This window comes from Pongo abelii, chromosome 14 (assembly GCF_028885655.2).
Source record: "Pongo abelii isolate AG06213 chromosome 14, NHGRI_mPonAbe1-v2.0_pri, whole genome shotgun sequence".
Taxonomy (NCBI): domain Eukaryota; kingdom Metazoa; phylum Chordata; class Mammalia; order Primates; family Hominidae; genus Pongo; species Pongo abelii.
This window is the reverse complement of record NC_071999.2, coordinates 104708962-104733946: the sequence shown is the minus strand read 5'-3', so window position 1 is coordinate 104733946 and position 24985 is coordinate 104708962. Positions and strand designations below refer to the sequence as shown.

At 48.5% G+C, this 24985-nt stretch overlaps 1 protein-coding gene across 3 annotated transcripts in view; it reads left to right on the top strand.

Annotated features, from left to right (window-relative positions):
• The window catches only part of STK24 (serine/threonine kinase 24), a 132850-nt gene that overhangs the window by 42590 nt on the left and 65275 nt on the right, over positions 1-24985 (top strand). For 2 of the 3 annotated variants that reach the window (XM_063715007.1, XM_024231065.3), the window contains exon 2: positions 20373-20603. Coding sequence is in view for 2 of the 3 variants with exons in the window: in XM_024231065.3 (XP_024086833.1) it covers positions 20373-20603 (231 nt within the window). In the remaining variant the exon portion in view is untranslated. Of the gene's footprint in view, positions 1-17643; positions 17785-20372; positions 20604-24985 lie in introns of those variants that run through there. The other variant, XM_054529168.1, reaches the window with a different exon arrangement.

Sequence of the window (24985 nt, the reverse complement as noted above, 5' to 3'; positions counted from 1 at the left end):
GGCTCGAGTCGAGATAGGAACCCTGGGCCAGCCTGACTCCAAAGCCTACTCTCTTAAGCATTTTGCTTTGCTAACTTGTGATATTTTAAAATCTAGCATTATTTTCAAACTGTGGGAGCACCAAAGAAGAAGTATTTGATTGTTTTCTTCCATGCATCCAGGGATGGTTCATCATCAAGAATCATTTTTATATAGGAAGGGGACAACAGATTATGGTGCCAATAGATTTACTCCTACTTCCCTTGCAACATTAATATTGTTATGTAAATATGACAAAATGGAGAAAAGCAGCCGAATCACAAAAAGAGTTGCATTATAGTATTTATTCTCTTTGGAGGATGTTAGTATTGTAGCAGGCTGAACCCACCCATGAAAGAGGTGTGTGCTTCAGGGCAGCACAGCTGGAGTGAGCCGAATGGAAATGGAAAATTGTGTACAAAGTGCGCAGCAGGCTGAGCCTTTGATGGAAACAGCGGGTGCTCTGCTGTGTGCAGGTGGATGTCAGGTCTGTGGAGTGACTGTGTGTGAGTCTTGGCTGTCGCCTTTTCCTTTCTGAGTCCCCCTCCCCACCAGCCCTGACTCCTGTGTCTCCTTAGAATGCCTTCCAGAAATTGTGACAGGTGGGGAGGGCAGAACAAAGTATTATCTTTTCTGTGGTTTTCTCAGTAATGGTGAAATTTTCACCTGTTTGGGCCTCACTGAGGAGCAAGAAAGAAGGGACACCGGGGCCTGAGTGTGGGAAGGAGGCAGTGACAGAGATGAACCTAGGAGGTCAGGCGGCAGGTGGGCTGCTCTGGAATCTCCCTCCAGGAGGGAGGGTTTAGCACAAGGTGTGGTTTTGTAGGCAGATGTGTGCATGCATGTGTGTGAATGTGTATGTGTGTACCAGAATAGAGGAAGGAGAAAGAAGGGGCAAGAGACTGGGCAGAGAATGAATAAGATGAGCTCACAAACTCCCCTTGGAGCAGATCAGTTGAAGGTGCAGTAAGTTACTGCTTGAGGAAGGGATTAAAAATAGGCACCAAGCCGCGGTGGCTCACGCCTGTAATCCCAGCACTTTGGGAGGCCGAGGCGGGAGGATCACCTGAGGTCAGGAGTTTGAGACCAGCCTGGCTAACATGGTGAAACCCCATCTCTACTAAAAATACAGAAATTAGCCACGTGTGGTGGTGGGCACCTGTAACCCCAGCTACAAGGGAAGCTGAGGCAGGAGAATTGCTTGAACCTGGGAGGCGGAGGTTTCAGTGATCCGAGATCATGCCACCATACTCTACGTACTCTAGCCTAGTGGATAGATCGAGACTCCATCTCAAAAAAAAAAAAAAAAAAAAAAAAAAAAAAGCAAGCACCAAAGCAGTGATTGACCTAGCCGATGGAGAATACCCTTTCCTTCACTAAAACCTGAAGCTTAGCATGGTTCTTGGGAAGGAAGTTCTGGAAGTGATGAGGATTTGTTGACATCCCTGTGGATTAGTGACATTGATGGGCACCAGAAAGCAGGTGTCTGTTGTGGTGACAGAAAACCAGGGTGGAAGCTACAAGTGACATCTGCAAGGTAGGCCCTGCCCACTCTGACCTCCAGCTGCACCCCGAGCGGAGCAGCTGGGGCATCATGGAAGTGGTTGGGCATGCAGCCGAGCCCTGAGCCCCTCAGCGGTTTCATCCCACAGCCCTGTGTTGCGGGTACTCTTGTTATCCCCACCTATAGAAGAGGCAGCTGAGGCACAGGGCGTTTAAATGACTTTGTCAGGGTCTCCCTCGTCAGAGCTGGGGATTCGATTCAGGCAGCCTGGCTCCAGGAGCTGAGCCCTCAGCCCCTGCACTACACCGAGGGGCAGCAGAAATGAACCCAGGTGAAGACTAGAAAGATCGCCACCTCCTCTTGCTTCTGTCTCACATTCTGTACCTAGGGGTGCACGTCTCCGCCTGCTTGCCGCTTCCTGGGCTGTTGGCGTGCACCTGGGTGGAGCTGGGGCCCCTGTCGTGCTGTGGGCAGTGAGGCCAGCACCCTGGCCAGTGCGTGGCCCAGTCCTTAGTCTGGAAGGTCTGTCTGCCTCTCGTGCCACAGCTGGCGGCTGGGGCCTCGGCTCCTCAGCTGCACTCGCCTTGCTTGTTTATTCAGCTGATGGGGTTGAGGTCTTCCGTGTGCCGGGCACTGTGCTGTTGTGAATGAGCCCGCTGCTGTTCAAAGCAGACATCGCAGCGGCCGTAGGGTAATGCCATCCAGGGGGAAGGCCCCACTCCAGATGGGGTGTGTGTGTTTGTGAGAGGCCCCACGAAGACAGGTGTCCTTAGCCATCCCAGCAGCCTCACCCAGGAGGACTGCCTGATGGGAGCCCACTGAGGGCCACCGTCCAGAGAGGTGGCACTGCACAGGTAGCCTGCTCCCTCGGAGGTAGGTCTTGAGGGGGTCACAGTGGAGGCTGAAGAACGCTGGCTTGAGGGCTCAAGGAGCTGAAGGCCACCATCCTGGCTCTCTCCCTGGGTGAGTGACTTATTTGCCAAGCATCCCCTTGGAGGCAGCTGCTTCAAGGGGTTTGAGGGAGGTAAAGAGATGAGCCGGGAGGGGCAGGCTTCGGCCAGTGTCGGGGGCACACAAGGGCCTGCTTCCCCCTCCCTTTCACTGGGCGGCTGGAGGACAGGCGGAGGAGTGTGGCAACCGGGCAGCTGGAGGACAGGCGGAGGAGTGTGGTGGCTGGCAGGGTATGTGTTTCTGGTTCTGTTGAGTGATGCTTGGAAGATCGTTCTGAGAGGTCAGGGCAGCTCCCGGGGCCCCAGGGCACTGGGCTCCTGCAGGGGACTAGGAGGCCGGCTTTTGTCAGCTCATGAGCTTTTAAAAATGGAGAGAAGGGCAGGTGTGGTGGCTCATCCCTGTAATCCCAGCACTTCGGGAGGTCAGGGTGAGAGGATCACTTGAGCCCTGGAGTTAGAGACCAGCCTGGGCAACAGAGACCCTGTCTCTACAAAAAGTAAAATAACAATCAGCCAGGCATGGTGGCACACATCTGTAGTCTCAGCTACTTGGGAGGCTGAGGTGAGAGGATCACTTGAACTCAGGAGTTTGAGGCAGCAATGAGCCATGATTGTGCCACTGCACTCCTGTCTGGGCGACAGGGAGAGATCCCTTCTCTTGGAAGAGAAAAAAAAGATAGAAGAAGAATATGCAACAGAGACAATTTAGCCCCCAAAGCCTAAGGCATTTGTTCTCTGGCCGCTACTGAAGTGTGTTGGCCTGGAGCTTGCAGGGTTTCTGTGAGATGTAGGATTTGGCTCGCACAGATTGTATCTTGATTGCTCACGTTCCCTCTTGCCCTTGCTGCCCCACCTAGGGAGAAAAGAACACTCAGTGACATTTTTCCCCCCGGTGGGCAGGATACGTGTGTTCCTGTTTGTGACAAATCAACCTTGTCTATGACCTTAGCACCTCCATTCCAGGAATTTCCCCTTCGAGGCCTCTAAAAGCTGAAAGATTTTCAGGTAAAGGAAATGCGGTATTGAAGGTGAGTTCACCTGTAGGGAATGGGAAGTGGTATCACATTTTGCTCCTGGCATTCTAGTGTGATGACAGGATGAGCCTTGCCAGTTAGGTGCCTCTGGAGTCAGGCACCCTGTGAAGCTTGCAGCTCATGAGCGCTTTGCAGTCCAGAGAATGACCCATGATCCTTAAACCCCGCTTCCGAGCTGTGGGGGATCTTGTGTAAGATCTGTGCCCGAATTGTCTCAGCTGTGTCATGAGGATGGTGTTCTCTTTCTCATGGGGTGGTTGTGAGGTCTAGAAACCGTGTTTATGAACGCTGCCCAGCACGAGGCCTTCCCATGGGAGGAGCTTCAGCAGTGGGAGCTGCCACTGTTTGTTACTGTGTATTTGTACACTGGGTATGTTTTCCATGGCTTTTGTTTGCATTTTGATTTTAATAAAGGAGGCGCCAGTTTCACTTTCCAAGGAACTATATACTTTATTTGGAATGCATTGCATATATAAAAATATATATATGCATATATATATTAAAAAAAGTATATATATTTATTTATTTTTTATTTTTTTATTTTTTGAGACAGTGTTTCATTCTTGTTGCCCAGGCTGGAGTGCAATGGTGTGATCTCGGCTCACTGCAGCCTCCACCTCCCAGATTCAAGTGATTCTCCTGTCTCAGCCTCCCAAGTAGCTGGGATTACAGACACGTGCCACCACGCCCAGCTAATTTTGTATTTTTAGTAAATACAGGCTGGTCAGGCTGGTCTTGAACTCCTGACCTCAGGTGATCCGCCTGCCTCAGCCTCCCAAAATGTTGGGATTACAGGCGTGAGCCACCACGCCCGGCACATTGCATATTTTTTATCAAATTCTTGCCCAATGAAACTGTCCTGGTTATGCTGTCAGGGCCTGTTTGTTGGGACTGCCCAGTGGGTTCTCCTTGCCTGCTGCCCAAACAGAGCTGATTTATCAAGACAGGGGAATTGCAATAGACAAAGAGTTTAATTCACACAGTGCTGGCTGTACAGGAGACCAGAGTTTTATTGTTACTCAAATCAGCTTCTCTGAAAATTTGGAGATTGGGATTTTTAAGGATAATTTGGTGGGTAGGGGTTCAGGAAGTGGGGAATGCTGATTGGTTGGGTCGGAGATGGAATCATAGGAGATTGAAGTGGGTTTTTTGCTGTTTTCGGTTCCTGGGTGGGATCCCAGAACTGGTTGAGCCAGATTACGGGTCTGGGTGGCACTAGCTGGTGCATCAGAACGCTGGGTCTGCAAAATATTCCAAGCACTGATCTTAGTTTTTACAACAGTGATCTTATCCCCAGGAGCAGTTTTGGGAGGTTCAGAATCTTGTAGCCTCTGGCCTGCGTGACCCCTAAACCATAATTTCTAATCTTGTAGCTAATTTGTTAGCCTTACAAAGGTAGTATAGTCCCCAGGCAAGAAGGGGGTTTGTTTTGGGAAAGGGCTATTACCATTTTTGTTTCAAAGTTAAACTATAAACTAAGTTCCTCCCGAAGTTAGTTCAGCCCATGCCCAGGAATGAAAAGGACAGCTTGGAGGGTAGAAGCAAGATGGAGTCGGTTAGATCAGATCTCTTTCACTGTCATCATTTTCTCACTGTTAGAATTTTTGCAGAGGCTTGTCATCTCAAACCGCAGGCCTCGTCTTTGAGCCAGGGAGCCTTCTGTTGAAGAAAAGTACCCCATGCAACCACTGAGAGATCCTGGGGCAGGGCTGAGGTTCCCTGGTGGGGACTCCGGGGATGCTGGAGCTTTGTGACCATGGGCCTTGCCTCCTTGGCTGCCTCTGCTATGAAGCCTCATGCGGTTGGAGGAGGATGTGGATGAGATGACCAAGCGGGGTGCCCGCTAGCACCAGGTGGTGGGTAGGCGTCGGCAGACTAGGAGAGCCTCAGAGCCTTTGTGAAACTTTTGCTGAGAAGGAGTGTGACTCCAGGAGAGTTGGGCGGAGAGCCTCACCTTGGCACACACCATGCTGTGTCCAGACTGGACCCCATGGTGTCTGAGCATTATTCTCTCTAGGGTCACCTTCCCCTGCGCTGTGACCTCGCGGAGCTTCAGACAGTGTTTTCCTAAGGTAACAGAGCAGGTGGTGGTGTGGTGTGTGTGCGTGTATGTGTCCGTGTTGGGTACTGAGGCCACAAGCGATAAACTGATCTAGGTGGTACAGTAGTGTTTTTCTCATTTTTAATACTTCTCAAAAATCGAATTTATATTTTTCTTTTTTCTTTTTAGAGATGGGGGTTCTCATTTTGTCACCCAGGCTGGAGTTCAGTGGCTCAATCATAGCTCACTGCAGCCTCAAACTCCTGGGCTCAAGTGATTCTCCCACCTCAGCCTCCCAAGTAGCTGGGATTACAGGCTTGAGCCACCATGCCCTGCTATATTTTTAACTTAGGTAGAGCATTTCTATCTTAGGTGTTCTTTTATAGATAGTAGATGCTAGCACTAGGGTTTTCGTTAATTAAAATATTAAGTATTCCTTAATATTTAGGAGATTTAGGAAATATTAAGGAATTTAGGAAAACTGTGAGATAGTCTCGCTCTGTCACCCAGGCTGGAGTGCAGTGGTGCAATTTCAGCTCACTGCAACCTCCACCTTCCAGGTTCAAGTGATTCTCATGCTTTAGCCTCCTAAGTAGCTGGTAGCCTGGCTAATTTTTATATTTTTTGTAGAGATGGGGTTTCACTATGTTGGCTAGGTTGGTCTTGAACTCCTGGCCTCAAGTGATCCACCCACCTCAGCCTCCCAAAGTGCTGGGATTATAGGCGTGAGCCACCACGCCCGGCCTGAAAACTAATCGTTTGATTGTGTAGACCTAGACTTTGCAATTCATAGAATTTAACTTCTCTTTGTGCCAATTTTCTGTTTTGTCAAATACTGTAGGATATTTATTCAGCTTGTCGTCTAGATGATGTGATTGTTGTAGGGATAAAATAAAGTGTATACTATGGGAGAAATGAGTTTACTAAACCAGATGGTGGGGGCATTTGTAATACATTAATACAGCTCAGGTAGATAAACTGAGTAGTGCCACTTAACAGAAGTAAATTATCTGTTCATGGACACAGACTAGGAAGAACTTACGTTGTAGTAATTAGTAGATTTATTGTAATGTGTAGAAAAGCATGTTACTGTATAAAAATGATTTGTTATCAGTTAGCTAGAAATAACACTTTTCTTCGAAAGAATATTTGAGGACTAGAAAAATCTGTCAATTCTTTGAGCTTCTTGGAGCCACTTGCTAAAGATAGGTATTTGATAAATACTGATTTTTATTTTGGAGACCTTAGATTAACCAACTAGTTCACCATACACGAAGCACCCTTTGGGGCTCACCTCCAGAGAGGTTAGAATGGGTATGGGATGTGTGTGTGTGGGATGGGTGTGTGGTGGGTATGGGATGGGTGTGTGTGGGATGGATGTGTGGTGGGTATGGGATGGGTGTGTGGTGGGTATGGGATGTGTGTGTGTGGGGTGGGTGTGTGTGGGATGGATGTGTGGTGGGTATGGGATGGGTGTGTGGTGGGTGTGGGATGGGTGTGTGGTGGGTATGGGATGGGTGTGTGGTGTGTGTGTGGGGTGGGTGTGTGTGGGATGGGTGTGTGGTGGGTATGGGATGGGTGTGTGTGGGATGGGTGTGTGGTGGGTGTGGGATGGGTATGGGATGGGTGTGTGTAGGATGTGTGTGTGGTGGGTATGGGATGGGTGTGTGGTGAGTATGGGATGGGTGTGTGTGGGATGGGTGTGGTGGGTGTGGGATGGGTGTGTGGGATGGGATGTATGTGGGGTGGGTGTGTGGTGGGTATGGGATGGGTGTGTGTGGGATGGGTGTGTGGTGGGTATGGGATGGGTGTGTGTGGGATGGGTGTGTGTGGGATGGGATGTGTGTGGGGTGGGTGTGTGGTGGATATGGGATGGGTGTGTGGTGGGATGTATGTGTGTGGGATGGCAAGGTGGTGGGGAGGGGTTGCCCTCTCCTTCTCTAGTGGAGAAGAGAGGTGGGAGAGGTAAAAGATGAAAAAGGTGAGGTGCTTCCTCCCCTGCACTGATGTGATTTTTTCCCAGGTGTAGAAAGGTGAGTGTGACCCAGGATAAAAGGAGTTTTCCAGGCATCACTACTGGCATTGTGACTTCTGCAGAGCCTGGGGCAATCTCCTAGACTAGACCGGTGGTCCTCAACCTTGGCCGCATGTGAGAGTTTCTGGTTAGCTTAACTAAGCTGATGGGGGAGTGGGGCCCTTCCCCAAAGATTCTGGTTTAATCGTCCAGGCTGAAGCTGGGACATCGAGCTGTTTAGGGAGCTACCCACATGCAGCCCAGGTTGAGAATCCTTAGCCACATGCAGCAGGGAGGGTCGGCCCTGGGAGGGTGCTGACCTCAGGATCACAGAGCAAATAGTTCCCACAAGCGTCTTTCTCCTGATGCAATGTCCTGCGTCTGTGCAGTTCCAGCTCACCTCTAATGGAGTGGAGGCCATTGTGGGGACAATAGGCACCATTGGGTGGTTAGTGATGTCTAGCCAAAAACCCATTAATACCATCTGCACCTTCAAAGGGTGAAGGTCGAGTGAGGAGGAGAACAGGGATTCAAATTTGTTCCTTGGCTTCAAGAGGAGCCCTGATGTCCTGAGTCGGCACTGGTATGAAGGCTAGTCCTGACCTTTAACTTCTTATTAAGTCAAAATCAGGAGCTTGATGTTTCTCCTGTTCTGTTCGTATCAAAAGGTGTCTAGGGTTGGCTGTTGTGTGGAGCCCCAGGATCCGACTGGAGGGAGTCCCTAAGGTGTGATGCTGTCCTAATAGTGGAAATGCCCTGGGCGCTTCCAAGGGCAATGGAGGAGGCCGGGGATTCACTGCCCAGATTGGGTTTCGACCATGACAGGCTTTTGATGACAACTTCTGGCGGGAAAACTGCCCACAAAAGAGCACTTGGCTTTTATTTGGTCTTTTTCGTTTGGTTTGTAAACTTTCCATTGGCCTTTTCTGTACATATCCCTGCATGTGTAGATATTTTATAAAAAGGACAGCTTGATTTTCAGATTTTGGGCGGGTGTATTGGAAAGACTGTGATAAAGAGTGAGCTTTAAACTTGTTAGAATGAAAGAAGACCTTTGTGGATGAATAGGCTTGCTTTAGACGAATTGTTCACTATTCCTTCCAGCACAGAATGCCTCTTCACATTTAATAGCCAGGTTAATTTGATGACATGGGTTCCCAGGGTATTTTATTTGTTTGCAGTCAGCTTTAGGATTTCTTACTTAGGGGAAGAATAATCTGTATTAAAAAATAGGAGATTGGCCTAAAGTTCAGCCATACTAAAAAACTACTCTCATTTTTACTCTTTGGAGACCCTGTTGCATTGTGTTTGTACCTCGTATATTCTCAGTTAACAGTTTTGGCCAGCGAGTTAGTGGTTTCCAAAAATGTCTCCAAAATTGAGTGCTGTTTTAAAGATGGCTTCCCATGTTCTTCAGTGTGCTTGCTGAAGAGTCCATGCCAACTCTGGTGAAGGTGGTGGCAGTTCACCATGTTGCCGGCAGGTTTGATCCCCGAATGGACCTGCGAGGTCATTGTCCACTTGACTGAGAAGCTAAGAACTTGCTGGAGGTTGTGCAGCAGCACGCCACAGCTTTTCATTCCAGGGCTTTGGATTCTTCTTTTGTGCCCTTGTGTTGTATGTTGCTGTCAGAGCTCGGGAGACAGTGGTGGACCTGCTCAGTGTTTGGAGTCGGATGGCCATGGGTTCCCGTTCAGGCTCTGTGCCTGAAGACAAGTCACATAATCGTCAGAAAATGGAGCTTGTGCCTCCTCCGTAGAGGGCACCCGGGCATGACGGTAGCTTTGCTTACGGTGTCATTCTGCCCAGGCCACATCCAAGACCATATCCAAGAGAAGAGTGTCATTGCCTCTGACTGCAGCTGTCACCTAATCTGTGACACTGAGAAGGCCAGGAGCTCTGGGAATCTAGTTCCTTTATGGGGGTGAAAACAGAGCTGCCTTAAGTATTCCAGGTGTTTTGCAAGACATTCTCTTAGATTCAGTTAAGTTTCTGCTCAGAAATTGTTAGGAATTCTCTTTTCACAAACTTCCTGGAAGTATTTGTGTGTGTTTCTGTTTGGGGGCCACAGACAGAAACTGTCATGTCTGGTCCTCTTGACAGGTGTGTGTGTGTGTGTGTGTGTGTGTGTGTGTGTGTGTATCCACATACAGGGCCAGTGCCTTTTGCCCTTCTTTCTTTGCCATCATTTTTCCTGCAATTGGCCTCTTTTCTAACATCGGCTTCCTTCTCCAGCAATGCCTGTGGAGTAGAGCCTTCTTTCCTGGGCCCTGCAGGTAGACCCTTTCTATTTTAAGAGATTTAGTGGTTACCTTTATAAGGCAATTTAAAGGTCCATGGATTTCTGCAAATTCTGGTAGCCATGATCTTGCCTCTGTAGTTCCCAGCATCATTTCTTAGACCTAGGAGCCTTTTAAGTTGGGTAGAGTCATTGCATTGATGGCCGAATGCTCCTTCTGGAAGCCTTGTGTTAGGACCCCAACCACACCCATCCCTGGACCTACAGGGGCCTCTGGACCCCCCTGTTTGGTGGTTTGTTAGTGTTTTCCTCACCCCAGCCTCAGCAACCAAGGATCTATTCTCCACCAGTCAAATTTTGTCACCTTGAGAATTTTCTATAAAGGAATTCATACTGTATATGACCTTTGGTGTTTGTAGACAGTATTAAGTTGGATGACAAGAGGGTAAGTGAGGGGATTAGAAAGGAGCTTTGGGTTTAGATTCACAAGCTGAGTGTGACCTCAGTGTGAAGGGCAGTGGGTCGTCCCCAGTTGTTTTAAGCAGTGAAGGAAACCATGAGCTTTTAGGAAGATCAACTCTGTCAGCAGGGCACAGGCAGGTCTTGAAGTGGATCAGTTGGAGGCTGCTGCTGTGGGGGAGGGAGGGCCAGGCAGTGATCTGGAAGGGGGCTGGATGGAGAGACGCTTCGGAAGAACCATGGCGCGGTTTGCATGTTGGGGTGAGAGAGGAATGGGGGTGCAGAGGTTTCCAGCTTTAGAAATGGTAAGTGGCAACACTGTTAACGACGAAACACGTGGTGGGGGGCCTGGGGAGAGGGAGACGGCGGGTATGGAAGGGTGAGCTGGAATGGTATCTGCCGGCTGTGGGTCTGTGGGTGGTAGAGCCAGACAGGCCAGCAGGTAGGTTTCCACCTGTGTGCCCAGTTGCCCAAATCGGTGGTGACTGGCTGGGGTGAGTAGATTCTGAGGCTCGGTTCAGCTCTAGGAGAGCGTTTATGATTAATTAGAGATGCTTGCCAAGGCCAGAGTGGCACGAGTCCGTGCCTGCAGCCAACTCCCCTTCCCTGCTCCAGGCTTAGCTTCCTGCCAGCATCCTCCTCCCGCCTATTCCTGTAGGGATAGTGGTGTGAGAAGTACCGGGTATTAGAGCACGTCACCCTCAGTTTCTTTTTGTTTTCATGGAAAAGCGTAGAGAAGCTCGGTTTTAACCAGAGTAGTTGAGTGTAGTTTGACTGTGCCAGTGGTACATTTGGAGCTGAGTAACTCTGAAAGTTGATTGGTAATGCCACATGCATTTTTCATTGCCAGAAATGATCAAAAGAAGATGATGACAGCTATTCAGGTTTAAAAATATAAAATACTTAAGTCATCATAGAACAATTTTAACGAATTCTTACATGGGATTATGGAATATAGTAAAGTGTCATGTTGTATTGTGGAATGGCCCTGCTTCTCAGCTGCAGAAGGGCAGAGCTTCGGAATTGTCTTTGTAACTCTTGAGTGGGTAACAGGATACTTCGCACTTGGGTTTTCTCCTCGAAGGAGCCAGAACCCTGGAGGCCAGGCTGGAGTTGCTGGTTTTGTCCCCCACCTAGACTGGGCTGAGGGGACCATGTTTTGTGAGATGAGAGGGAGCAGGAAAACACTCACCTTCTGGCGTTCTCATTGGGCGCAGAGTCAGTCTGTAAATCAGAAGACACCTCCATCCGTCTCTCTCATTTGTTCAGGTTTTCACCTTGCAAGGTAGTGTGGTCATGACGTTGGCAGGGCAAACCCCCAGGTCACGGCTGTTCTGTGTAGTCTGTGAAGGGAGCCCGAGACTGATGGTGCCGGGTCTGTCCTGGGCCTCCCGGAGCAGAGTACCGCCCTGGGCCAACCTGCACATCCTCATGAATGAGAGTCTGGTGGCCCAGTGGGAACCCAGGGGTCAGCCTGGTGGAGACGCTCTCTCCAGCTTTGTGGAGGCCTGATTATTAGTCTGAGGAGCTGTGGCTGAGGAGACCATCCCCCTCAGAGCTCTCCTTTTGCTTTCTGCCATTGAGTCAGGCCCAGAGAGGTACAGGAGATTGGGGGGGCCACAAGAGGCTAGCGTGAACTTGGGCTGCAGTCACAGTAGGGGACATTTGTTCCAATAAAGCAGGTGATGACTCTGTCCCTCCCCTTGTTTTGGGATTTTCGATGGTGTGCCTCTGAACCCCTCTGGTCTCCCGTGGCCACTGGCTCTGTGTCTGTGGCTGGGTGGTGCTGGCGAGGCAGTGCTGGGCCCCCCGACCTCCCTTGTGGTTCACACGGTCCCGTGTCCTCTCCATCCAGGAGCCTCCCCGCTCAGGTTTGCCTGTGGGGCCTGTGTGCCCTCCCCAGTTGTTCAAGGCGCAGGGGCACATGTAGGTGGGTCCAGAGAAGAGTGGGGAAGGGGCTGCCGGTGGCCCGTGGGAGAGTTGCCCAGGTGTGGGCACAGCCTCTGTGTCAGGGCTCCCCCGGATGCTCTTGACTCTGACCTGGCCTTTGAGGTCTTAACTTTCGTCCTCACTGGTGGCCTGCGGAGCGTGCTTCCCAGCACCCTGCCCCTGTGCAGGCCAGATGTTCGCACCGCTCTAATTGGGGTGGGGTCTTGGCCACTGGGGTCAGATGTCATCTCTGTCTCTGGGCTTTTTAGATGAAGTGGAGGGAGAAGAGCAGACTTTTTTTTTTTTTTTTTTTTTTTTTTTTTTTTGGTATAGCTGAGATCTCGCTTTGTTGCCTAGGCTGGTCCCAAACTCCTTATCTCAAGTGATCCCTGGGCCTCCCAAGGTGCTGGGATTACAGGTGTGAGCCACCACGCCCGACTCTGCTGTGTACACACATACATGGGCCCTCTGATTTTTCAGTTATTCTCAGTGGCTGGCCATTCCCTGTGAAGAGTGATAGGCCCACATCTACACAAAATGGAAATAAACTCCAAAAGGATGCTTATGAGAATTAAAAAACAAATCTCTACTTCCGAGTGTGTATCAATTTACATCACTGCCTCTTCTCAGGGAATCTGACACATACACAGAGTGACCATATCGGCGTGTTATCCTCACATGGGGTCGGTAACAGCAGGCCGATTTTCACCTGGCAAGCGTCTCATGAAAACGCGCCTGTGGACAGCGGTCCTGCGTATCTGAATAACATGTTCCACACCCGCACTACTGGTATGGGCCCCGAAGCTGAGAGCAAATTCCAGGAAGCCATTTGTGGTCCTTTCCAATCACGTTTCCCAAGTCTTGGCCAGGAGCTGACAAGCAGTCACTCACTCCTCCCCACAGCAGAAATGCAGAACCCAAGTTTCTTAAAACACAAAATAAAATTTGAAAAGAAGTAAAGGCAACCTAATTAAGCAGCAGAAGACAGTTAAATAAACTCGAATGCAGCCATATAATGGAATATTTGCTTTTTTGTTTTCTAATGACATGGTCCCAAGCCTAGTACAGTGAGGAGACAGGAGCTTGCTGGCTAGGTTCAAACCCTTCCGCTGCCCTCTGCCAGCTCTGGGACCAAGGGCAAGATACTCAGCATCTCTTCTGCTCAGTTTCCCCATCTGTAAACCGAGGTAGACAGAAGTACTTTCCTCTTAGCTTTGTCATGAGAATGTGCTGAGACAGTTCATGTAAAGCTCCTGACCCAGAGACTGGAACAAGTACACCCTCAATAAACCCACTCCTATTAGGCTGGCTACACGCTGTGTGCACTGCAGGGGAAAAACGCCTGAGTCATATTAGGACACTAAGACAACAATTTTGCATCCACGAAAAAGATTATACATACAGCTTGACAAAGGACAAAGCATCTGTTCACAGAAAGAAGACTGAGAGAAAACAGGACAAAAATTGTTTAAAAACCAAAAAAAGCAAAGACGGACCTATTTCGAAAGCCCCTTTCACCCCAGCATAGTGCCAGTGTTCCTCCCTCCACCGCACTCCAGCCACCATCCCTCACCCGCTCAGCTTTCCAGTTGACCAACCCTGACTTATCCAACCAAAGCCTGTCCTTCAGGCCAGGCGGGCGTGGTGGCTCTTAACCCCCAGGTCCCCCAGAAGGGGAAGTTGGGCTGTTTCTTAAAATTCTTGGGGAGATTTTAGGGAATTGGAAAGTTGTGAGTAGAGAAATCAGTATTCGAGTGGCTTCTATTCGGACCCTGCGTGGAATGTGTCAGACACCTCCACGGGAAGGTGCTGGATCCTCACTCTCAGTTGCACTTCATGCAGACATAGATACTGCTATTTACCATTATCTTTTTATCCCTGAACCCTTTCCTCAGAGGAGCAAGCCCCAGGGCTCATCAGTGTGAGGCGGCTTGTGGGGCTCGAGGCTCTGTGAGCTCGGGAAGGGGAAGTCACCCCCTTGTGCTTCCCTTGGTCATAGAGAAGCTGATCTTCCTGCCTGTCCCAGGGTGGTGATCCCGGCTCCACTGTAGGGACAAGGCATCTAATTGATATTTTTGAGTGCTGAGTCCAGGGCCTGGGGAGGGGGTGCTGTGTGCAGACTGCTCCCACCCCCACCCCCATCCCCTAGTCTTGTTGCCCTAGGGGAGGTGACTTTGGAGGGGAATGTTGGGGAGGGAGGCGTTGTCCATGTGTCCTGACCTCCCCCTGCTTCAGAAAAGGTGGAGCCCTTGGGCGTCCTGTTTCTCCTGACTTGCCCTGGCTTAGGCTTTGCTTCCTTTCAGGCAGTGGCTGTGGGGGTGAGGGGCCCCAGGCCTTTCTAATCTGAGGCCATAGCCAGTGCTTAGTTCAGCCCAAACCCTTCTAAAAAGGAAATTATCAAGAAGGCTGGCAGAATTGTGCCTTTTCTGCCAAGGAAATCTACTTTCCTCAGTGAGCAAATTCTGGCAGCAGAATCTCGAGGTTCTTATTTGAAAGAGGCCCTCTTTGGCATTGATTTTTCTTCTGGCCATGGGGGACACGGTATGGTAATGAACCTATGCAAGAATTGCAAAGGGCAGGGCTGCCCGCTCAGGGAACCCTGCTTTATTGAGTGCCCTGTTGCCCCGGCCTCAGCAGATGGCTCCCTTCTTGCCAGGGGTAATTTTTAGCCTGGTCTGCAGCTGCTGACACAGAGGCCAGGGGTTCTGAAAGATGCCGCGCTTGAGCAGATTGAGACAATGCAGTGACCCCTTATTGTACAGGTGCCATACGCCTGGAAAGGTCTTTGGGGACAGTAGTAAAAGAGTGAAAATCGCTGTTTTCTAAGCGGTCTTGGTCCAGGCAAAAGGAAAACAGGCAGGTTACTAAAACATTCCAAAATGTGGAACATCTGTCTACCCCTGACACCCCATGGACACTTTTCTCCCGCAGTGGTTTCTGTTGAATTCTATTATCTGTTGTTGTATAAGAAACCAAGAAACCACTATAGCACTTGGCAACCTAAAACAATAACGATGTAGCATTTCTCACCATTCCTTGGGGTGAATGGGTGGTTTTTCCGCCAGCCTGGCTGAGGCGCGTTCGTGTGGCTGTGGCCAGCTGGAGAGTGTCTGGGGCCTGGGTTCAGCAGAGGCAGCGAGGAAGGCTGGGTGTCTCGCCCCAGGTCTGGCAGTTGGCTGCGTGTTTATCCAGTGCCGTGCTCTCTTCCATGTGGCCTCTCCAGTGTCTAGAACGGGCCTCTTCACATGCTGCTGATGGAGGCCTTCCAAGAGGCAGAGCGAACACTGTGGGGTTCCTTGAGGCTTGACCTTGGAGATGGTAACACCAGCACAGGAACCACAGGCCAGGTGGTTCAAGGTGTGGGCTGCTCTTATGGGAGCAGTGGGCAAAGTCTTGGGGAGTGGGGGTGTAGACACAAGGGATGGATTATTAGTGCCATTATTGTAACAATCCTCAGGGTTGCCTTCCGGTCCCCAGGGTTCACGCCCCTCACACATGCAAGAGACGCTCTTCCGTCCAGCATCTCCCCACTTCCCTCCCGGCACAGCATCTGACTCAAGGTCTGCGTGCCCTGCCTGCTTTGGGGCTGGGTGTGGACGGGCTGCCAGCTCTTGATTCAGAGAGCCTCAGCTCAACAAGAGTTGCGGGACAGGAAGAGTGGGGCGGCTGCAGAGACTCCTCTTCAAAGAGGGCAGGGATGGAGGCATCTCACAACAGATGGGCCGCAGCAGTTCTGACCTAGAGTCAAGCATGGGCCGTCAGGGCCTCCGCTGGGGCAGTGCCCAGCTTCTAGCATCAGTTTTTGTATTAGTTGCCTATTGTTGAGTAGCAAGCCAACCAAAACCGAGTGGCCAGAACAGCAGGCTCACGATTTCTCGTGATTCTGTGGATTGAGCAGTTTTGCTGGCCTTTTTTGGGCTCTCTGCAGTCAGCTAATGGCATGGTTGAGGCCAGGTCGCCTGGGATGACTTGAGGCACATCCTGGGACCTCAGCTGGCATCGAGGAAGTGGGCGGATGTCATTGTCTTTCTGACCACACCATTTTTGTTGCCAGCTTTCCACTGCCTCGTGGTCACGTCCCTCTGCGGAGGGAGCTCTGCGAGTCCTCTTGGGGCCTTGCTTAGATTATATTCATCAGAACACAGAGCAAGACTAGCCCAGGTTCAAGGGCCAGGGCGGCAGCCACTGTCTCTTGCTGGGAGGAGTGCCCAAGTCACATTCATAGGGGTGTGGACCCAGAGAGGTGGGATTTGTGGGTGGTTATTTTTGTAATGGTCTCCCACAGGGTCCTCAACAATGTGGTAAGGGTTTGGATAAATTCTTGTCACCTATTTTTAAAATTAAGTCTCAGAAAGGAAAGGCCACTGTTTTCTTCGTATGGGAGCGGGACAGTTTACTGGAGGGAGTGATCAGCTGACCTAACATGATGGTGTTTTAGTGGCATGTCCCTTGTTGGGGCTGCCTGGCCTCCTGTCCCAGCCTGTGCCGCGCGGTGGTTCTCCAGGTGTGGTCCCTGGACCAGCAGCATCTCCCTCACCCCAGGACTCTAATTCTTGGGCCCACCCCCAGTTGACTGAATCAGAAACTCTTGGTAGGGTGGGGCTCTGTGTCCTAACAAGCCTTCCAGGGGAGTGTGAGGCTCACCCAGGTCTGAGAATCACCGCTCCCGGGAATGACAGTGCTAACCGGCTCTCCTGACCTCAGGAAGGCAGGCTCTTAGCACCCCTCTCACCCTTGTCAGCAGGAAGGGCTGCCCCCTTCCCTCCAGGGCCCCCTGTCTGTGTGTAGGATATAGGCTTTGAGGTGTCTGACCTGGGTCCTGGTCGTGCCAGGGTGAGTCTGGGGTTTTCTTACTGCTCAGGGGATGTTTACTGACCACAGTCCCGTGCCACTCCTCATACCTGGGCACAGGGGTGTAAAGGTGCGTGAGACACAGCCCCTGACTCCTCAGCTTGCAGCTGAGCAAAGGAGATAGCGCAGAGTAGAGGGCTACTGTGGGAGGACAGTCCAGCAGGGGAAGTGGCAAATTCCGTGCACACATGTTGAGCTAGAGATGTCTGGGTAGAAAGAGAGAATGCCTGGGAAGCAGCTGGTCTGGGGGGTTCCCGTTCAGATGGAAGGCCTGAGCTAGCGCTTTGAAGGCTGTCATGTATGTGAGTCTTTAACACAGCCTTTCCTTCAAGGTAGCAATTGATCAGAATCCATTGGGGTGTTTTAAAAACATGGATTATTCACCTTCTCTTCTGAACTCCCATATATTTCTGCAAGAATGTCACATGTCCCAGGTGATTCTGTTCGGGCAGATTTGGGAAACAAGGGCCCCAGACCCTGAAACTACCGGGCACTCCTGGGGAGAAGGAGTAGAGGCCCAAGCTGGGACCTGGGATAAGGGCCAGCCAAGGTGGAGTCTGCGTGAAGATCCTTCTGGAACTAGGGGGACTGGAAGAAGCCAGCGGGAGCGGGGCTGTGGATGCTAAAGGACTGGAAAGTTACCCAGAGGAGGGGGAGGGCGTGGTTGACAAGGCTCAGACACGACACTGCAGCACTGGTGACCGGAGCCAGAGCGGAGCCAGGCTGCAGTGGTGGGGAGGACCGGGTAGGTCCAGATGACTTTGACAGGGCTCCAGAGGAAGGAGAGAGTGGAGGAGGAGGGCTTTGGGTTAGGGAGGGTGCTTTCGTTTGTTTTAAATGGGAGAAACTGGAGCATGTTGCCAAGGGCAGAGAGGCAGCAGAGAGGGGTGAATGGAAGAAGGAGCGAGAAGGGGGTTACTGACGAAGCCTTATCCTGGAGGAGAGAAGGATGGACTCCAGAGCCCAGCCCTGGGGATTGGCCTTGAATAAAAGGAGGGCCACCCTACCTCATCCTGGAGGGAGCACGGTAAGGGAGAGGGCATGAAAGCAGCGAGGATAGTAGCTGCTGAAAACGGGTATGTTTCATTATAGCTAAAAAAGGATGCGCTGCTTCCCCCGCATCCCCGAAAGCTTCTCATCTTAGCAGCTTGTGTCAGAGGAGGTGGAGGTGCAGGTTCAAGGCCGCGTGTAGGGGAAGTCAGGTGGGAGGTACTCACCTGGGCATTTTGTGGCATTCCCAAAAATGACTGGTGATACTCAACCTGGGGTATTGACAAGCTTGAAAATAGGAAGAGGAGGATATTGTAGGGCTGCTCACTAGCTCCAAAAACAGTCTTCACTTGAGGAAATTATCCTGGGCTCTGACTGTGGGTCATTGACTATCTTGGTAAACCCAGGGGTCTCAGACTGTGTTTTTTAAAACCTGTAAACACACAGCCAGGCTTCCTCCTAAGTATGACTGTCATAAGACGTTTGAAATGTAGTGCCGTGACTGAAAACAGTTGAGCAATTGTTCAGGAAACAAATTAAATGCCTCTCGATTAATCACCCAATTGATATGTTTAGTGCAGTACTTTAAGTGGAAACGAAGTTGGATAGGTTTATTTTTAACGCAGTGGATGTTTGTGTAGCGTTTTAGGAGCCAAGGGGGATCATGGCTAAAACTGTAGTCCTTGTAATCCCTGGCCACTCGTTAGACCTCGGATTATGCTGGCCATGACCTTCCAGTGTGGGCTGAGCACTCAGTGCCTGGTCTTTGGCCTGTCCTGCTCTCTTGGTAACCCCAGGACGCATTTCCCGTTGGGTATATGTCCAGCACACAAGCCTGGTTCATTTTGTACTAAGATGGTTGGTGGGTTTTGTGAGCTTTTGCATTGTTTGATGTGCAGCCTCAAACAAACATGGGGCAGGGGCTCTGCGCCCCTGTGTGCAGGAGGTCACTGTGGCTATCCGCTCACGTGTCATTGTGGCGATATGTACCTTGTTGCCATGGTGGACATGCTGTAGCACAGTAAGGCCTGCAAACCAGAAATGGGCTGACTGGCTTTCAACAGTTCTCTTGGAGAGCAGCTGCTCGGAACTCAGTGTGTCTCACCTTGGAGAGCTGTGGCTGGGTGGCCCCTGATGGGCCCTGAGGCTCACCTCACTCATGAGGCACCGCTGTTGCTGCAGTGTTGTGTGTGTGACCCACCTCACATGCACCGCTCTGTGGATACCCTCTTCTGTGTCATGTTTCTTCTCCTCGTTCTCTTTCTTTACCTCCTTTTCAGGTCTCCCTCTCCTCCTTGTGCTTGTTCCTTTTCCTAGTAGTTCATCTTCTTCAAAGGACTGATAGATTTGGAGGGGTTGGCCTGGCATTCTCTTCCTCCTATGGATCATTTCTGAGGGAAGATGTGTCTGCAGCGGTGGCATCTCTTAGAATCCTTCCTTGCTCTGTGGGGTTCTAGGCTAGTACTTGTCACCGGGTTGCCATTGGCATTTTGAGCTGGGCAGTTATTTGTGGGGAGATGTGCAGCGTCCCTGTCTTGCCTTGCTAAGCATCAGGATCGCTTCTCAGTTTCCTGACAAACAGGCCCTGTGGATGACAGGTTACTGCCCGCTTTGAGTACTCAGCTGTTCACACGACTCTGTACCGTATAGCTGTTAGGATGAGAGCTTGAGCTCTGACAGCTAGCCTTCTTGGAAATGTATACTATATATGTATGTGTAACTAATCAGGTGGTTAAGAGCTTTTAGAGGCTATTTCCGGGGTACAGCATTTATGTGACAAAAGAAAACAGGCTGCTTATTGTTTTCTGGAATCTGGTTAGATTGTTATCGTTTTGGTGAAGGCAGTACTATTCATGAAGATGCATAGTTACGGTATGATTTTTTTTTTCTGTTCTGTGATATAGCTGGTTGACATTTTAGTAAAAATCCATTTGAATTCAGGAACTTTTGGGGATTGGGTGGGGAGAAAAGTGAATTTTTGCTTAGACAAGTGATTTTTCGATAAATCTATGTATCCTAACGTTCCGATAAGTGCTTAGATTTTAACTTACCCTCATTATATAAGAGTTGGCATTTTTTCCATGTTTTCTAATCTAGCTGGGTAATTGTTCTTATTGTATGCTTGCTGCCTTTCATAGTCTGATGCGCATGTGTAGGTGAGACCTAGGAATCTTATGTCCTGAACCTGCAGAGCTGTGGTCACCACCAGCCTGTTGCTAGACACAGAAAATAGATGAGTCCCTGGAAGACAGTGTGGTCTATAACATTACACATAAAATTGACAAAGGAGTTGTGGTGCTATGAGGGACTAAAGTTTCCCTTTTCTCTTCCTTCTCTCTACAGAACCTAAAGGCAGATCCAGAAGAGCTTTTTACAAAACTAGAGAAAATTGGGAAGGGCTCCTTTGGAGAGGTGTTCAAAGGCATTGACAATCGGACTCAGAAAGTGGTTGCCATAAAGATCATTGATCTGGAAGAAGCTGAAGATGAGATAGAGGACATTCAACAAGAAATCACAGTGCTGAGTCAGTGTGACAGTCCATATGTAACCAAATATTATGGATCCTACCTGAAGGTAAGGCTTAAAATAACGTGCTTTTCCATTCTGCAGCACTTGGCTGAGGTGTGAGCAGGGGATGGGAAGGACTCTGATAAGATACAGCACAGCAGGTTTCAGAGCAAGGAGAGATGTTTTGACCTTCGTGATCAAAAGAACCTGGCTTTGATAGTTCCAGCATCTCAAATGTCTCCTATAGAAATATTTGTGGTGAAAGTGTTTGATGTTCTAATTCTCTTTTGAATAAGGAAGAGTATTTCTGAGTGGGACTTTGTCATAAAAACTGTTTCTTATTAAGTTATTATAACAGTTATTCACCTAATTTTAGGACTGCTTATGATTAGTATTAAAAACTCATACCAACTCAAGAATGTTAATCGTTTGATGTTCTCACTTACCAGCTGTGGTTTAATTTAATGCTGTTAAAAACTGCTGATGAGAATTGATAATATTGGTTAGTTAGCTAGCTTATCTACACTTGACTTTTAAGAATGCTAGGTAAATTGGTAATTACTTAAATAAAATGGTAGTTATACTAATACTACACAAAAATTGTCCTGCACTGCCGCTCCGTTCTTTAAGTGGGAAAGAATAGTGTTAAAAGTGTTTTTCTGATCCTGCATGGCACCATTTTACCATTTTAGACATCATAGAACAATCCTGTTACAACACTAAGAAGGCTTATGACTGTTCCTTGTGTTTCAGGTTCCTCAACATATACCTGTTTCACTGAACTTAAAAATGTTGTAACCTTTAAAATGGGGTTTTAGAAATCATAAGAATTGGTGGGGGAAAAAAAAAACGCTCTGAAATAATTATTGCGGAATACAGAACTATGAAGAAAGAAATGATGATTTTCCAGGGGAGGCAGCGATAAACCTGGATAATTTGGGCCAGGCCTCTTCCTCCCCTGGCCTTACCCTCTAAAGTCTCTAAGTTACAACTTGTAAGCTGCTCTGATGTGAGAAGGGAGCGTGTAGGTTTTGCTTTTGTAGAAATATAGTAAGGTATAAGTCAGAAGATGGGCATTTTGAGAACCATTGATTTACTAAAATGGATATTTAAAGGAAGTCAAAATTGAGCAGTGATCACTTTTTTATCCCTTGTGTAAAGGACAGCAGTGTGTCATAGGTCAAATGTAGCATTTTGAAATGGAAAGAGTGAGTTTTGGAGTCAGGTGTCACAGGACTTGAATCTTGTTGTCATTTACTTTGGTGTGTGGCCTTGAGTGAGTTTTCATTTTTTTTTAAATAACTTCTCCACTTTCTCATTTGCAAAATGGAAAATTATGGTATATATCATATGTTACAAAGATTAAATGGAATTAAGTATGTGAAAGTACCTGACATGTAGTAGGTACTTAATGAGTATTTTCCTTCCTTGGTAGCATGTATTCATACCTCATCTCTTAAATTATCCTGCAATGAATATGCAGTGAAGGTAGTTTGCAGTTAAGGTATCCATTGAGGTCAAACCAAGGAAACCAGGACCAAAGAATGGAGGAAGAATGCCAACAAAAAGAGCAAATGTTGCTGCGGTGGTGCACCCAGTTTGGGTCTTGACACAGCAAAAACGAAAGCACTACACATGTGACTTCCGTGGAGGAATGCCAGCAAATTGATGTTACATTTCTTTTTTTTTTTTTTTTTTTTAAATGAGATGGAGTCGTGCTGTGTAACCCAGACTGGAGTGCAGTGGCGCGATCTCAGTTCACTGCCCTCTCCGCCTCCCAGGTTCAAGCGATTCTCCTGCCTCAGCCTCCTGAGTAGCTGGGATTACAGTCGCTCACCACCATGCCCGGCTAATTTTTGTATTTTTAGTAGAAATGGGGTTTCACCATGTTGTCCAGGCTGGTCTCGAACTTCTGACCTCAGGTGATCCACCTGCCTCAGCCTGCCGAAGTGCTGGGATTATAGGCGTGAGCCACTGCGCCTGGCCTCGATGTTAAATTTTGATTGAAAACAAACAGCTAAAGAAACTCAGTTTGGACTCTGTCCACTGTACTGCCTGCTATTCCCTGTGAAATTACTTCAGCAGTAGTGTTCTAGTAAATTCAGAGTTGGATTTCATGTGGTTCGCTGATGTTGTATGTTAATATGAATTATTATGATGGTTTTGGCGAAGGAAGTGTGGAGATCTTGACAAATATTTGGTGATTTATACCAGCTAATATTTAACTATGGAAATTAAGGATCAGTGGTTCAAAACATCTTCTTCAACCTCAGCTCCTTAGCACGATCTTTACTGCGTGCTGGAATGGACTGCTTTATTGTGGCCAAATATAGTGGCCACAGTACATATCTGCACGTATCTAGAGATTCCATCCAACAGGTCCTGTTCTTGCCTGAGTTGCTAATGCTAGAACGTTAGGTTCCAGATCAGCCTAACCTTGATCTAAGGTTGCCCCGGTATTTTGTTTAGTTATCATAACGTCAACTGCCGTAGTAAACTCCTTAAATGTGTAACGACTCACACATGATAGAAATGTATCTCTTCCTCAGTGGTTGCCCTGATCCGTGGGCTGTTTTCCTTCAGACACTGATTCAGGAACCTGAGTTCATTTTATCTTACTGGATAAATAAGTGGCTGTGCTCAGCTGCCATAAGTCAGTGTTGGGGGAGAAATGGAGGCTCACGTGTGGGAAGTTTTTATGTGCCCAGGCCTGGACGTAGGGCACATTGTTTCTGTTCATGTTCTCCTGGCCAGAACTCAGCCACATGACCACACCTGACCCAGGAGAGGCTAAGAAATGTCATTGAATCGTGTGCTTCGTGGGAAGAGGACACAGGCTGTGTGCACAGCAGGCTGGCCTTTTCAAAGTCACTTCGTCTCTGTAGGAAGTGGAATAGCTCAGGGAGTGGCCTTCAGGTGCTGATGGCCTCCAGGCAGGTTGAAAAGTGTTGATGCTTTATCCAGTGCGCTCTCTGTGTTTTACTAAGCAGATTGTCCTTTAGGGAGTATCTGCCGCAAGAATGCCTGGAAGAACGTGGCCATTGTGGAAAGTTGGCCCAGATTTTAAAGCCATGTGAAGGACAATTGTCTTATTTGGCTACATACATCATGAACTGCTCTTCTAAAACAATAATTAACTATTATAATTGAGCAGGAGAAGAGTCCAGACCTGTAATTCTGTCTGCCCATTCTTGTGGAATGGAGTGTCATGAAATTCTTTGGCCCAGAAGAGGACCCTACTGAGTCAGAGGCCATTCTTCCATCGTCTTGGTAGGTTTAAAAAGTGTGGTCCTAATGTCAGGTAGGGTACAGATTAAATGGATTTGTAAGACAAATGGGTCTTTGGCACAGAGCTGGAAAATAGTGCTCTATGTGGTTTTCATTGTCATATTAAAACACTCCCTGTAGCGTTCAGAGCTAATGTTCTTAGTTCTTTAAGGGTGATTGGAGAGACGGCCTTAGGATTTCACCCTGTGTTAAGGGACTTTTATATAGCAGGCCGGGACAAAGAAGAGATTACCAGAAATGGGTTTCTTCATTGTTGGGGTAGCTAGCATTCACAGGTCTCATAATTATGTTTTGGTTCATTCCTTTAGTCTAGAAAAAGAGATTTAAAACAATAGAAAAGTGGTCTAAATATTCTGAATGTTACTAAGGATCTGGTGAGTGGTGTTAATTTTGACAGTAGCAGTGATCAAGTCACAAAATTGCTTTGTAGCATGTTTTTTTCCCCTGAAGATTAAAAACAAGGGCTAGAATTTAGGGAGGAGAAGAAGCGATACAACAGTGATTTCCCCCCCCCCCCCCAATATTTATGGATCTGAGGCCTGAAAAGGTCTTGAAGATGATCACAGACCATGGAAAAAACTTCACCCGTTGTAGTCTCAGTGTTTACTTTTTGGGAAATTAAACCAGCTAGGATACTTAACCAGAATCCTCCATGTCCCAGCCATTATACCCCTGGAGTTTTCTGCCACTGAAGTACCATCCACAAAGTCAAAATGAAACCGCCTGTGTGTGGGGTTGGGTAGGTTATGGGGTAGTGTGCAGGAGGGGAGAGAGAATTTTTTGGTTTTATATTTTAATTAGGCAGTGAAGACATAATTGTAACGAGAACAGGATGGTGTAGTACAGGATTCTGACCTGTTTTTTCTCTGTGCACCATTTGCAAATGTACATTCCCTTCAGCACTTACAAATCTCACTTTTTTTGGGGGGGGGTTGTTTTGGGGAGCTTGCTAGCCTATCAGAATGTCCATATTGAGATTCACTTTTAGTTATAGCCAAGATTTTAGTCTCAGATTCTAGTACAGGTACTGAACTGGTCGCTGTTTGGGCCGCTGATTTTCTTGAGGAAATGCAGATATACTTCCATGATTACTATAAAGATGAGATCATGTATTTAAAGTGCTGGCATGTAGTAGATTTTTAGTAAATGATGATTTTCCC